The following is a 13,194-nucleotide window of genomic DNA, read 5'->3' on the forward strand; positions in this document are numbered from 1 at the left end:
GCGCCTTTGTTCATCTCTTGCCTAACATGATTAGGGAAACCTGATGATCCATCAACATCACTGTTTCGACAATGTCGGAGATGGCATTCGTCGAGCTAGGCCGATGAACTTGGGGATGCCTCGATGGAAGATGGAGTAGATGATTTCACAGATATGGCTAATGACATTTTCCAAGAGGTTGGCTTGGACAAGGTGAACGACAACCCTATGACATCTCAACTATGGAGCAACATCAAATATTGGGTCTCACTTAATTTGGGCTCATTCGGACAAATACATCAAAATATCCCCATTTAGTTCTTTTATTGATCACATTACAACCTATATAAATGAACTTAATTCATAATTGTATGATCCGATCGTGTCGAGTTCGGGCATCCAATTAGGGGTGCCAATTTGTTTTATATATATCCTTCAAATAAACATATGGGTGAATGTATTTTCTCGTAAAAAAATAATGGATTATTCTCATTTCTCACACTTTATAATCGTGACTTGTTTTAGCTACAATGAAACTGTGTTTCATCCAAGATTCGAAATTTTTTATTTTTAAGTTTCGTCATGGCTGTCGCTTAATTGCGACTTAGCATTGATTCGTATATGATACACCGAAAATATCAAGCATCGCGAGCGCGGGGGAGGGGGAGTGTCTGAAGAGTAGGTCTGTTGTGAGACAGTCTCACGAATCTTTATCTGTGAGACGTGTCAACCCTACCAATATTCACAATAAAAAATAATACTCTTAGTATAAAAAGTAAGATTATTTCATGGATTACTCAAATAAGATATATGTCCTCACAAAATACGACCCATAAGATCGTCTCACACAAAACAATAGTTTCTACATATAAGATATATCATAACAATTTATTCAATACTTTGAAAACTCATTATTAATTAGAGTACCTTATTGAGTCTTTTATTAAATATAATATGTCAATGTAAAATTAATAAATTAATTAAATTACATGAACACACAAATAGTTCTAACATTAAAAAACAACTTTTTCAAAATTTTAAATAACGATAAGATTAGTTAATTATATAATTGAAATAATAGATTAGATTATTTATTAAAATTAAAATAAATAAAGAGATGTGATGTGATGGAGAAAATTTAATTTAAAATAATAATTACATTAACTCCAATCCATGACCTATTCATGTAATTATCCACGTGCGGTATATGACAATGGATTTATAGTTTTGACAAAATAACACTAGAGAGTTTGATGTCGGCCAAACCTTATCATCATCTGACAAACTTTATAAATATTATATATACTTACGTATATGAGTGTATAACAATTGATTTGATCACTAAAATTTAATATTATATATTTTTTAACATTAATGAATCAATTTTGTTATGTTTATATATGACTTTACCATCCTCCAAACAAACAATATTTATTTCATTTTTCTGGTTTCAGTGGAAAAAAAACAACACTATCTTAATTTGATTTATTTATATCGTTAACACATCTAATTTATTGATACTTTTTAGTAAAAATATATATTATTAAATCGTATGGGAAAGATAAATCATTTTGTAAAAACATACAAATATAATAATATAATTTTGAAATGTTACATGTTATTTTTTTTTTGTGGTAACTCGTGATGCCGCAAGACAACTCGTGACGCTGCAAGATATTTATGAAAACATCTTTGAAATATTACATCACTTTTTTAATAAATATATATATTTATATATATACTGTCGTTTTGCATTTATTATTGTTTTGAATAAAAGTGTGTCTTGCTCGATTGTTTTCTTAGAAAAAAATGGAAGGAGCTTGAAAGAAACTTGTCCATATCATATGTATAGTTAACGATTTTATTAGAGAGTGTAATTTAATTTTTATGATTTAATGTAAAATCATATATATTTTTATTCTATATATATACACACACACACACACACAAATATTTTATTCCATCATAGAAAAATATCAATTACAGGAAAATATTGATAACGCTAACGCCTGATAAAGCCAAAAATAATTTTTTAAAAAATGGAGAATCCCGTTGGTTTGACTTTGTTGGTGGCTAAATTTGTTATCTTGTCTTTTATATATCCATTTTGCCTGATAATTGTCATTATTAGAATAAATGCGTGTGAACAATATATATATATATATATATATATATAAAACAGTTAATCTCATCGTAGCTTTCGCAGATCGAACTCCGTCGTGAGTTCTGCTGTGTTCGTACAACATTTCATTCATATAGTTTCTCTTTGGTAATCACGTACGATATCTTCTTTACATTGTGTTTTGTTTTCAAATACTAATTAATAATACGGTTTTGAATTCTAATCCAAATTGAATTATGACTACACTAATATACCTGATTATAAATGTGAACTAGAGACGTGACACATGTATATGATGTAATATAATCTATACAAATATTCATGTCAGTTGCGAAAAATTCGATGTTACTCTTAAAATAATGTCTTGATTAAGAATGCATCTAACAATCTATATTTATTTTAACAGACACAGTTCATAAATTTTTTTATGGTGACATTTAAAAATAAATATGAATAATTGGATATCCTTAAAACTTTGCTACGAGGATAGCATCGAACAAGTCTTAGCCACTTCATTTCTAGTTGATTTCGAAAACGTTGTCCCTCGAAGTACATGCACAGCAGCAAAAAATAAATTATTCAACATATTTTACTTTTATAGCACTATATTAAATCATATTGTTTTTTTTAAAAAAAAATTAAAAAATCTTGTGTTATTCCAAGTTGATCAATTTTTCAACCGATCCTAGCTACTGGCTATTATGAGAAACAAGAATTTTACGAAAAATATCATAATTAAATAATATTTACTAGCTAATTCATTTTGATTATGTTGGTTTTGTTATAAGAAAACATTTCATTTGAACATTTTTTAATCTAATTTTTGTTACTAGATAAAAAAATAAAAATATATAAAAAATATTATAAATATAATTATCTAATATCTGATCGATTTGACGAACCTAACTGGTCGTACCGGTTAGGCTGCTAGCATGCATTGAGGCTTGCACTGTGGTGATTCACGACGAATCAATGATGAATAAGTGGTGCCCAAAACTTCATTTTTAAAAAGAAACTATATTCTAAAAATAAAAATTACCAAATTGGTCCACAAATGGTGCTTTTTGGTTCGGTAAGCTATCAAAGTTTGTTTTGATGCAATTAGTAGGCTTCTTTTGTGTATTTTTTTTTCACGAACTAAAATGACATCAGACATGTCAACGATAATTAGGAATGATAACTTTTCTCACGAGGAAAACCCAAAACGGAGATGGAGATCCCCAATTTTTTCGGTTTTGGGTTCGGGGATGAGGACAGAGATGAGGAGTTGATCCCCGAAGTTTCGAGTTTTGGGATTCTCCATACCTGAAAAAACGGAGATCAGGACGGGTATGAGGGTAGGGATGAAATTCGGGGACGGGGATGAGGATGGCAAATCGGCCTCCGCCCCATCCCTAACGATAACTGACATTGTATAGTAACAACGAGGACCGACATTAAACGACATGTTAGTACTATATTCAACAAATAGAGGATCATAAGTAATCAACATATCAATGACATTTAACGCCTTGACAAAAAATAATTAACAACACATCGTTAACATTAGGCGACATATTGGTACTACGAGTAAAGAAGGATCAAATGGACAAACGAATTGTCTTTCAATAGAAGTTCGAGTTGGTAGAGTAGGTGAACGACTGATCAATGATCGTGTGTTCGATTTTCTCACAAATTCTTTATCGGATGAGTTTGTCGTACATGAGTTACCCAATGCAATTTACTTAACTAGCGTGATTTATAGGGTATTGTGTCAGCTCTAGAGTTTACTGACGACGCATCAAAATAGAAGTCGAGTGTTTCATCTTACAGAACAAAATGCGTCGAATTACAAAAAAAAAATTCAAAATAGGCCAAATTACGAAACCAATTTTATAATTTTCCTACATAAAAATCGAAACAAATTTAGACCACTCTTAGCAATAACATGGATCGGAATATAATTTTACTTTTTAAAAATGCAATAGTAAATACAATATTTTTATTTAATTAATTATTATATTCAAAACATAAGAAAACAAAATTCTAAATTACGAGTGCTGAATTTTCTCAGTTAGAAATCGAAAATCAGATTTGAATAACGTCACACATTTTTACAGTAGAATAAATAAAAATAAATATAAAAGTATTATAATAAAATTGAATCTTCTTTACGCACATGGGACAATAACATTTATTTTATAATAAATATAAATAACAAAATAAAATATGGGATGTATGCTGCTCTCTGTGTGCCAGAGAGACATAAAGATCGAGTATGAATTCAACTTCTTCACGGCGCCGGATAAGTATATGCTCCATTCCTGCGCTCACATACGTATATGCATACATATTTCTGTATCTCTAATTTTTCTTCTTCTATATATGTGTGTATATGTCTCTTCTTCCTCGCTTACTACTCATCATTAGAGCTTCCATTCCCAGTACTACTCTTCTGCCCACAATGCCTAGCTCTTGCATATCAAAGTAAAATTATATATTATAAGGATCATATTCCCATATTTCTCTGTTTGTAACGTATATATTCACAAGCTAAAAAAAACCATGGATTTTTCATGATCGAATTTATGTTCGAGTTATTTATTGATATTTAGTATTATATATCCGGGTTAATTCTGTGTCTATTTCTATCATCATGAACGGCTTGGCGAGCTGGCCGGAACCCGTAGTGCGAGTCCAACATTTATCCGACAGCGGGATACGGGTCATACCCGACCGCTACGTGAAGAAGCCACTGGAAAGGCCGGGTTCTGCTGAACCTGTCCCGAGTGATGAAGTTAACATTCCTGCCATTGACATGAAGGATCTGTACTCAGTGGATGCGTCACTCCGGCGAAGGACGGCCCTTCTCATCGACAGCGCTTGCCGCGAGTGGGGATTCTTCCAGGTGGTCAACCACAGCGTCAACCACGAGTTGATGGCACGTACCCGTGAGGCCTGGTACCAATTCTTCCATCTCCCGCTGGAGGAGAAGCAGAAGTACGCGAATTTGCCGACTACTTACGAGGGATATGGGAGTAGGCTGGGGGTGGAGAAAGGGATGTCCCTGGATTGGAGTGATTACTTCTTTCTTCACTATCTGCCCGTGGGGCTCAGGGATCAGAACAAGTGGCCGACTCTTCCAGTTTCTTGCAGGTATATCGACTTCTGTTTTTTAGAATAGTATCCGCAGGTTCAGGTATATCTATTTTGCTACGCCAAAAAACGTGTTTATAATTGTCATTTTCGAAGGTAAATTGCGTGTCTTCGTGGCAAATCGTGATTAAATTCAAAGTCAGAACATGCATTTTTATGTGTATAACCAGATGTTCCAATCTCTTTTGGCATCAACTAATCGGGGAAGAATTTCTAAATTTTATAAAATAATTAATCAGTTGAAATATTAGTACCCTTGATCTTAAACAATTCTTCTATCGTTTCATTGTGTTAATTAAATATATTTCGATGAAATGTTTCTTTCATGATTTATTATTGTTTGTACGTAAATGAAGATGGAATCCAAGATTAATCCAGGAGCCAAGGAATTTGATTTGCCCCTTGTTTTCATCTAGCTACTTTGATCCCGTCAGGGAAATAATTAGATTCTAGTGCGTGGGCATGCTTAATATTCCTCGAGCTTGTGAACTTGGATCAAAAAATAGATAATAAAGGGCAAGATTCTTTAAAAGTACACATATTTTATTGTTAAAATCGAACCGCCTTGAAGATTTACAATGTATGATCTGTTGCATGACAATTTCATGTGTTATTTTTGAAATAATTGCAGGCAACTGGTGGACGAGTACAGTAGAGAAGTTGTTGAACTGGGTGGTAAATTGATGAAGGTTTTCTCAACAAATCTTGGGCTAAGAGAAGGGTATCTTCAAGATGCCTTGGGAGGAGACGACGAGATAGGTACATGCTTAAGGGTTAACTACTATCCAAAATGCCCTCAACCGGATCTCACATTGGGTCTTTCCCCCCATTCGGATCCGGGTACGATGACTCTTTTGTTCCCCGATGAAAATGTCTCGGGTCTCCAAATTCGCCATGCCGGTAACTGGGTCACCGTCAAGCCACTGCCTAATGCCTTCATAGTCAACGTGGCGGATCAACTTCAGGTGTCCCCACATCTTTTTTTGTCTTGTTGCGTCAATTTATTTATCCATAAAACAACATGATTAACACCAAGCTAGGTTTCCAGTTGCATAGTTTCTTGACAAAATATATATTGCAGATACTGAGTAATGGGAATTACAAAAGCGTGGAACATAGGGTGATCGTGAACGCGCAGAAAGAGAGGGTCTCCCTTGCTTACTTCTACAACCCAAAGGGAGACATAGTGATCAAGCCAGCCGAGCCTCTTGTTTCGAAGGAGCATCCGTCCTTGTATCCAGCCTTGACATTTGATGAATATAGACTCTATGTTAGGACAAAGGGTCTCCATGGAAAGTCCCAAGTGGATTCACTCGTCAAATCACCCACACGATAAATAATTCAGACTCCTCGTTGTTCCCTCTTAATTAATAATTTTCTCTTATTAATTATTTGCATGCTTTTGCTTCACTACGTTGTGTAAATGCACTTTAAGTAGTATTATTAATGGTGTTGATTGCTTTTTCTTGTGGGTTTAATATTTGCAAGATATATATATATATATACAAAAATGTTACCCCGCACACCTTTGTGTGTGTACTTCCCTGGGCGCCGCTGAGTTGGCGTCCAGGTGGCTCTTTTTTTTTTTAAATTCTCAGTACACAAAATCAGATACTATCTCTTCTTCTCAAAAATTAACGCTATCGGGAAAACTCTCTCTTCTCGTCAAAAATTAAGCGATCGGGAAATACCCACCAACGTTGTGAAAAATCGATCGCCACTTCCAGAATACTTGTGCTACGTATTTCATCATGTAGGTTCACTTGGAGCGTTAAATGTTTGAGGATTTTTTCATTTATTGTTTTTAACTAGGTATTGTCTAAGAAGATTTCGAGTCATAAGGCTTGTCATTTGGCTGTTTTCCCACAGCTTTCTTTTCATTTCATAGCTGAAATTGACTCCCGTGTTTGGGTAAAGGGTTTTATTCGTTCTATTGAAGCTGTAGAATGAAGGATATTTCGGGTACGCAGGGACAATGATGTTGCCCAAAATATTCCGAGTCTGAAAAAAAATGAAATTCTTATCTAAAGTTGTACTTTCTGCTTTATTGGGAGTTGGGAATAAGTCAATGATTTTTTTTTCCGGTTTAGCTTTCTCTTATCCTAATACCATGTTTTGTTCAAATTGAACAGATGGGAAGGGAATTTGAAGAAATATCGCGGCAACAGGTTGCACAGCCAGCCATATCCGTGAAGCCCTAATTGTGAGATTGAGAGAAAGGATACCAAGTTCAAAATTAAATAGCTAATCAAAAGGAGAAGGTCGTTCGCCGCCACCCGTACGTTTTTATTTCTATTACCATTTTGTTTTGATTTTTCAATTTTTCGACTTGTAATCATATGTTCTAATTTGTTAATTACGAATGCTTCCAGTTAAATTTTGTTCTTCTGTTCCTTTTGGTTCGCCTACGCGAAATTTGGGGTTTTTGGCTTTTGTGTATGTGAGTGTATTAGGGTCTTTTGGAATCTCATTTCTTTCGTTAATTATTTGTTAGAATGAGAGTAGGGAGTTTTTCTTTTGAGTTATGATGGTTTCTGAGAGTGTGGATCGAAAATTTGCAGCACAGAGGAGAAGCCGGAGGAACCGGAACATATAATAATTGGGTGATTAAATAAAATGTTCATCAAATGGAAGAAAATATTGGTGATGATCAGCAATTCATTCCTCAAGTTGCAGACGATCGAAAGCCAAAAATTGGGATGGAATTCGTATCATTAGAGGATGCATTTTCGTTCTATAACCAATACGCACGAGAAGCAGGATTTAGCGCAAGAATAAGCAACAGCAAGAAAAATAAGATAACAAATGAAGTTGTTTGGAAGAAATTTGTATGCTTTAAAGAAGGGCGTACAAACGAAATCAGGTCGAATAAACAAGAAAAAGGTGATCAACCGAAAAATGAAAGAGCTCGCGGCGAAGTTAGAACTGGATGTAAGTCAAAGATTTCAATTGTCAAGAAACAAACTGGTCCTAATTGGATTGTCTGTACATTCATGGAAAGCCATAATCATCCACTCTCGACTCCTTCGAAGGTGCATTTACTACGCTCACATCGTAATGTTTCGGCATCAAAGAAAGCATTGACTCAACAGTTTTCAGAAGCCAATGTGCCAACTTGTCAACAACTGCGATTATTGGAAATAGAGTATGGAGGGCCCGAGCATGTAGGTTGTACTGAAAGAGATATTAGAAACTTTGAGAAAAAGCTAAGAGATGAACAAAAGGGTATCGATGCCGAAACATTGATTGAGTTCTTTGCATCTGAGAAAGATAAGAATTCCTCATTTTTCTTTGATTATGAGACTTATTCAGATAAAAGATTTAGCATGTGTTTTTGGGCAGATACTGTGTCAAGGAGGGCAAACAGTGTATTTGATGATGTTGTGGTGTTTGATACGACGTATAACACTAATAAATATGATATGATTTTCGCACCATTTGTAGGAGTTAATCATCATCATCAGACAATTGTGTTTGGTTGCGGTTTTTTAACTGACGAGAAAACTCAATCTTTTGTTTGGTTGTTTAACATGTTCATAGAAGCAATGCCTAAAGGTGCACCAAACGTGATAATCACTGACCAAGATCCTGCTATGGCGAAAGCCATTGCACAAGTTTTCCCTAAAACAGTGCATCGATATTGTTTGTGGCACATATTGAACAATTTCCCAGATAAATTAAACCCTATGACTTTTCGTGACCACTATCGAAGCATAAAGAATGTCATTCAAAATTCCACAACACCTGATGAATTTGAGAAGTCGTGGGAAGATGTTATCAAGTGTGCTAAATTGGAGCAAAATGATTGGTTATCATTGATGTATGAATTGCGACAGAAGTGGGTGCCAATATATTTTAACCATATATTTTGTGTTGGAATGTCAAGTAGTCAGAGATCTGAAAGTTCACATGCATTTTTCAAGAGGCACGTCTCTAATAAGAATTCATTGATGGATTTTATCACCCGATTCAATAGGGCACTACGGCACCAAAGGCACAATGAGTTAGTTGCTGACCATATTGATATGAATGAGCATCCCAAGATCAAGACAAACTGGCCAATGGAAGCTCAAATGGTTAAGGTGTATACGAAAAAAAAATATGTGGAGTTTCAAAGTGAAATGTGTGAGAGTCATGGTTATTACGTGCAACAAGTATCTGTAGGAGATGAATTAGGGGTTTACAATGTGATGAATTTTCAAACTTGTTCTTCCTCCAAATCAAGGACGCTCACACATAATAAACAGTTGGATTATATATCATGTAGTTGTATGAAATTTGAGTTTGAGGGCATACCATGCAGACATATGTTAGCTTTTTTTCGTATCAATCAAGTGTTTCAATTGCCTGATAAGTATATACTCAAACGATGGACACGAGATGCAAAGGTTGGAGCAATATATGCTATGACTGAGCAAAATGTCATCGACGATCCAAAAATGTGTTTGATGTCAAGACACTCGAGGTTATCCTATAAAGCTTCTGTAGTAATTGATGATGCATCATTGAATGATGAAGGAACCAACTTCTTAGATGAACAATTAGATTATATTTTTAAAAAAATTAAAGAGGTTAACATTAGTAGAACATTCAGCAATGGAAGTCAAAAGAAGAAAATCATGGATGAGGTCTATGGTATTACCGATCCTTTTGAAGTAAGAACAAAAGGATGTGGGAAGAGGTTGAAATCATCAAAAGAGAAGTCAACCTCAAAGACCAGGATATGTCGTGGATGTGGGCGTCGAAGTGTGTCACATGACAAGCGCAACTGCCCAAATTTGCATGACAGGTATACGTTGATTAATTTTGTGTTTGTTTTATAATATTTTTACAAACCAATTAATCTCATTATTTTTTTGTAAATATGACTATTTATCATTTACCAGAGCAACTGTAGATAATCTTCTTCATTTGTGTTTTTTTTCGATGATTATAAATTAGTCGATCGAGTAAATAAATTAAAATATTAACTTGCTTTTAAATTAACAATATAGGTTGGAATTCAAATGTGTATATGTGATGCATTTGTCCCACATCTTAAAAATTAATGATTTAAAATGAGTTTATAACGGTCTTACAATGGACTCCTATAGCAACTTGAGTTAATCATTTTCGTAAAAGCGAGGACGTTATTCAAATTGGCTATTATTAACGTGACCGTCAAAATTGTTAGATATATTTGGTATCATACCAGATGCTATAAGGCGAAACAAGACTAAAAATCAAATACATGTATGCATATTTATGTATCTATGTATCTCTTATCTTCTTCTGAACATATGTTTCTTCTTCCTCACTCACACACCCCCCATCCCTAACCCACCACTCCCCCATTACTCTCTGTGTTGTAGTGCCTCCCATTTTTCTCTATTTGTCACGTATAGATTCAGAAGATGAAAACCCAATGAATTTAGTTATCAATATTGAGCTGAATTTTTTATGAAATTTTAGGTTCGAATATTCAAGCCGCAAAATCTTTTTCCAATTTTTCAGCCAAATAAAAGTAATCACCGCCTTAAATATCTACGTTTCGGATTTATGGTTAATTTTTGCACATAGAAAACGTGTGCTTTGGACCATTAGCATACATGATATTTATTTGCATATCTTATAGGTACATCAAAATGAAGGGAAAAAAAAGATTTAAGTCCCTTCATTTTGATGTACCTATAAGATAATGCAAATAAAGATCATTTATGCTAATGGTCCAAAGCACACGTTTTCTATGTGCAAAAATTAACTATCATTAAATCGTAAAATATAAAAATTAGAATATGATACAGCTCAAAGTGGTTAAGGCCAATTACCTTTATATAATAAAAAAAAACCTTCAGCTTTATTAAGATTTTTCTAAAAAATTCACAACCTCCAAAAAGATAAAAAAAAAAATATATCAAAATTAATAGAGAAAATTGCAATTTTAGTATATAAGTTACTTTGTTTTAAATTTTAGTCATGTAATATATCAAAGTTTGGTTTTCATACAGTAATTTAGATTCCTTTTGGGTTTTGGTCTTTTTTATCCGAAACTACTAAATTCACAAAATATTTATTATTTGACACCGATAATCTTTTACGTGACTCATGTGCCAAAATAAAGCTTATATTCTACACAATAAAATATAAATAAACAAAAATAAATGGAAACGACAATTTTTTTCCTCCAATTTGAAGTATTGAGTGACATTTGCTCTATTTTCTTCATATTAACTTTAATTTGAGTAATATGAGTTGAATTCTCGTCACTTGTATCACGTAAGAAATAATCAATGCTAAATAGATCATATTCGATGGATTAAGTAGTTTTTAGCATAAAAAAGATTAAAAAAAGTCAAGTTATTGCATAAAAATCAAAATTTGAAAAGTCATATGACTAAAACTCAAAACATAGCAATTTACGAGACTGAAATCGCAACGTTTAAAAAAACAAGTGACGAGAATTCAACTCATATCACTCGCGCTTGTATTATTATATGAACATCTCACGCTTGTATTAATAAATATGTTGAAATTTGTACGGTCGAACTTTTGTGTTGCTTTTTTCGTTTCCCTTTTTAGGTGAGGAATTAGGATTGGCACGTTTTTTTAACGACTAGAAAGGATATCCTATTTTTCTACCTTGATGGGCTGAAATTAATAATCATTTATTCATATCAATTGTTTTAACTAGTCAACAAATTGTTCTATTACCATACTTGTTTTCAATGTTTTTTTGTTAAATAAAAACAATCAATTTGACCTTTTTTTTTTATGACCCGGGAGCTCAAAACAGCTATTTTTTCGTTCACATTGTGTAAACTACTTGGCTAAATCCGTAGACTACAAATCATGTTTATCAGGTAAATCGCATCAATTTGAATGATTGATCCATGACTCTTCATGTAAAGACAAAAGTTTTTATTCATTCAACATAAAGTTTAATTTGTTATTTGATTACAAACTATAAATATGAACTGATCGAGATTAATAAAGTTTTTATAAAGTTACAATTTTTATATTCAAACGAATAGTTTACATAAGTTATAGAGTATTATTTCAATCTCGATCATCCATGCAATGTGATTGAGTCTTTCTTGTGTAGTGTGAGGCCATTTGCCCGCTGTCGCTATAGAATGGCTACCAATTACATCCAGTAAAATTTGATATATTTTAGATCTTATTATTATTGATCACATTTGAAAATTATGATACGATAATTAAATAATGTTGTGTTTTGATTGATGGATTCGATTGAGACAAAGACGTGATATGAGAAATGATTTAAGGGATGAATTTAACAAAAAAACACTCATATTTTGTTTATTTGAAATCAATCTTAGTTGCTATTGAAATTAGTATATCACTCATGCAACACACATAATATTATTTTATTTAATTTATTATTAAAATTAGTAAAATTTGAGCATTTGAATCATCACTTAAAATTACAGATATTATGTAATGAATATAGTTACATTTTAAATATTATTATATGATGAGGTGCAATAACTGTCTCTGCTAGAGAAAACAATCAAAACATGTCGCTTGAGTTGTTGTACATTTTAAAAAATTTGAGCCGTAAAATTATCCCAAACTATAATTTTTTTGTAAAACGACAAGTGATTGGTCTTACATTATAAAAAATTCGTATAAAAAATATTTATATCAATTGAGATACCATTCAAATGCAGATAACAATTTTCTATCGTCATATTGACTTTCTTAACATTGTATTTGATATATTGATTTAGTGGACTTTTTATTAATAAAAAATATATAATATATTTTAAAAATCATATATTATTTTGTCTATAAAAATTTTAAATAATAAATAAATATTATTCAAAAAGTAAAATATTCTTGTCATTTATTAGATAAATAATTTTGATTTAAAAAAGTAATTAATTTTTAGAACATGATAAAAATATTTATATTAACGTTGTGATTAAGACACATAATAATAATAATATATAAATTTA

At 32.6% G+C, this 13,194-nt stretch overlaps 2 protein-coding genes across 2 annotated transcripts; both read left to right on the forward strand.

Moving 5' to 3' along the window:
• The first annotated feature begins 4,429 nt into the window (after positions 1-4,429).
• On the forward strand, positions 4,430-6,683 carry LOC142529913 (jasmonate-induced oxygenase 1-like). Its single transcript, XM_075635613.1, has 3 exons — positions 4,430-5,236; positions 5,868-6,201; positions 6,318-6,683. Exons 1-3 carry the CDS (start codon positions 4,737-4,739, stop codon positions 6,570-6,572), a joined length of 1,089 nt encoding a protein of 362 aa, XP_075491728.1. The 5' UTR covers positions 4,430-4,736; the 3' UTR covers positions 6,573-6,683.
• Positions 6,684-6,817: 134 nt separating this feature from the next.
• On the forward strand, positions 6,818-10,074 carry LOC142529911 (protein FAR1-RELATED SEQUENCE 5-like). Its single transcript, XM_075635612.1, has 3 exons — positions 6,818-6,989; positions 7,369-7,514; positions 7,798-10,074. The coding sequence occupies exon 3, from the start codon at positions 7,864-7,866 to the stop codon at positions 10,057-10,059; it is 2,196 nt and encodes a 731-aa protein (XP_075491727.1). The 5' UTR covers positions 6,818-6,989; positions 7,369-7,514; positions 7,798-7,863; the 3' UTR covers positions 10,060-10,074.
• The last annotated feature ends 3,120 nt before the right edge of the window (positions 10,075-13,194 follow it).

The sequence above is a fragment of the Primulina tabacum genome, chromosome 16 (assembly GCF_025594145.1).
Source record: "Primulina tabacum isolate GXHZ01 chromosome 16, ASM2559414v2, whole genome shotgun sequence".
NCBI lineage: Eukaryota > Viridiplantae > Streptophyta > Magnoliopsida > Lamiales > Gesneriaceae > Primulina > Primulina tabacum.

What these genes read in the sequence shown, in the direction of transcription:
- LOC142529911 (XM_075635612.1), top strand. Translation starts at nt 7,864, where the DNA reads ATGGAAGAAAATATTGGTGATGATCAGCAATTCATTCCTCAAGTTGCA.
- LOC142529913 (XM_075635613.1), top strand. Translation starts at nt 4,737, where the DNA reads ATGAACGGCTTGGCGAGCTGGCCGGAACCCGTAGTGCGAGTCCAACAT. An exon ending in ACTCTTCCAGTTTCTTGCAG is followed by an intron (nt 5,237 to 5,867) that starts GTATATCGACTT and finishes AAATAATTGCAG; the next exon opens with GCAACTGGTGGACGAGTACA. An exon ending in ACGTGGCGGATCAACTTCAG is followed by an intron (nt 6,202 to 6,317) that starts GTGTCCCCACAT and finishes TATATATTGCAG; the next exon opens with ATACTGAGTAATGGGAATTA.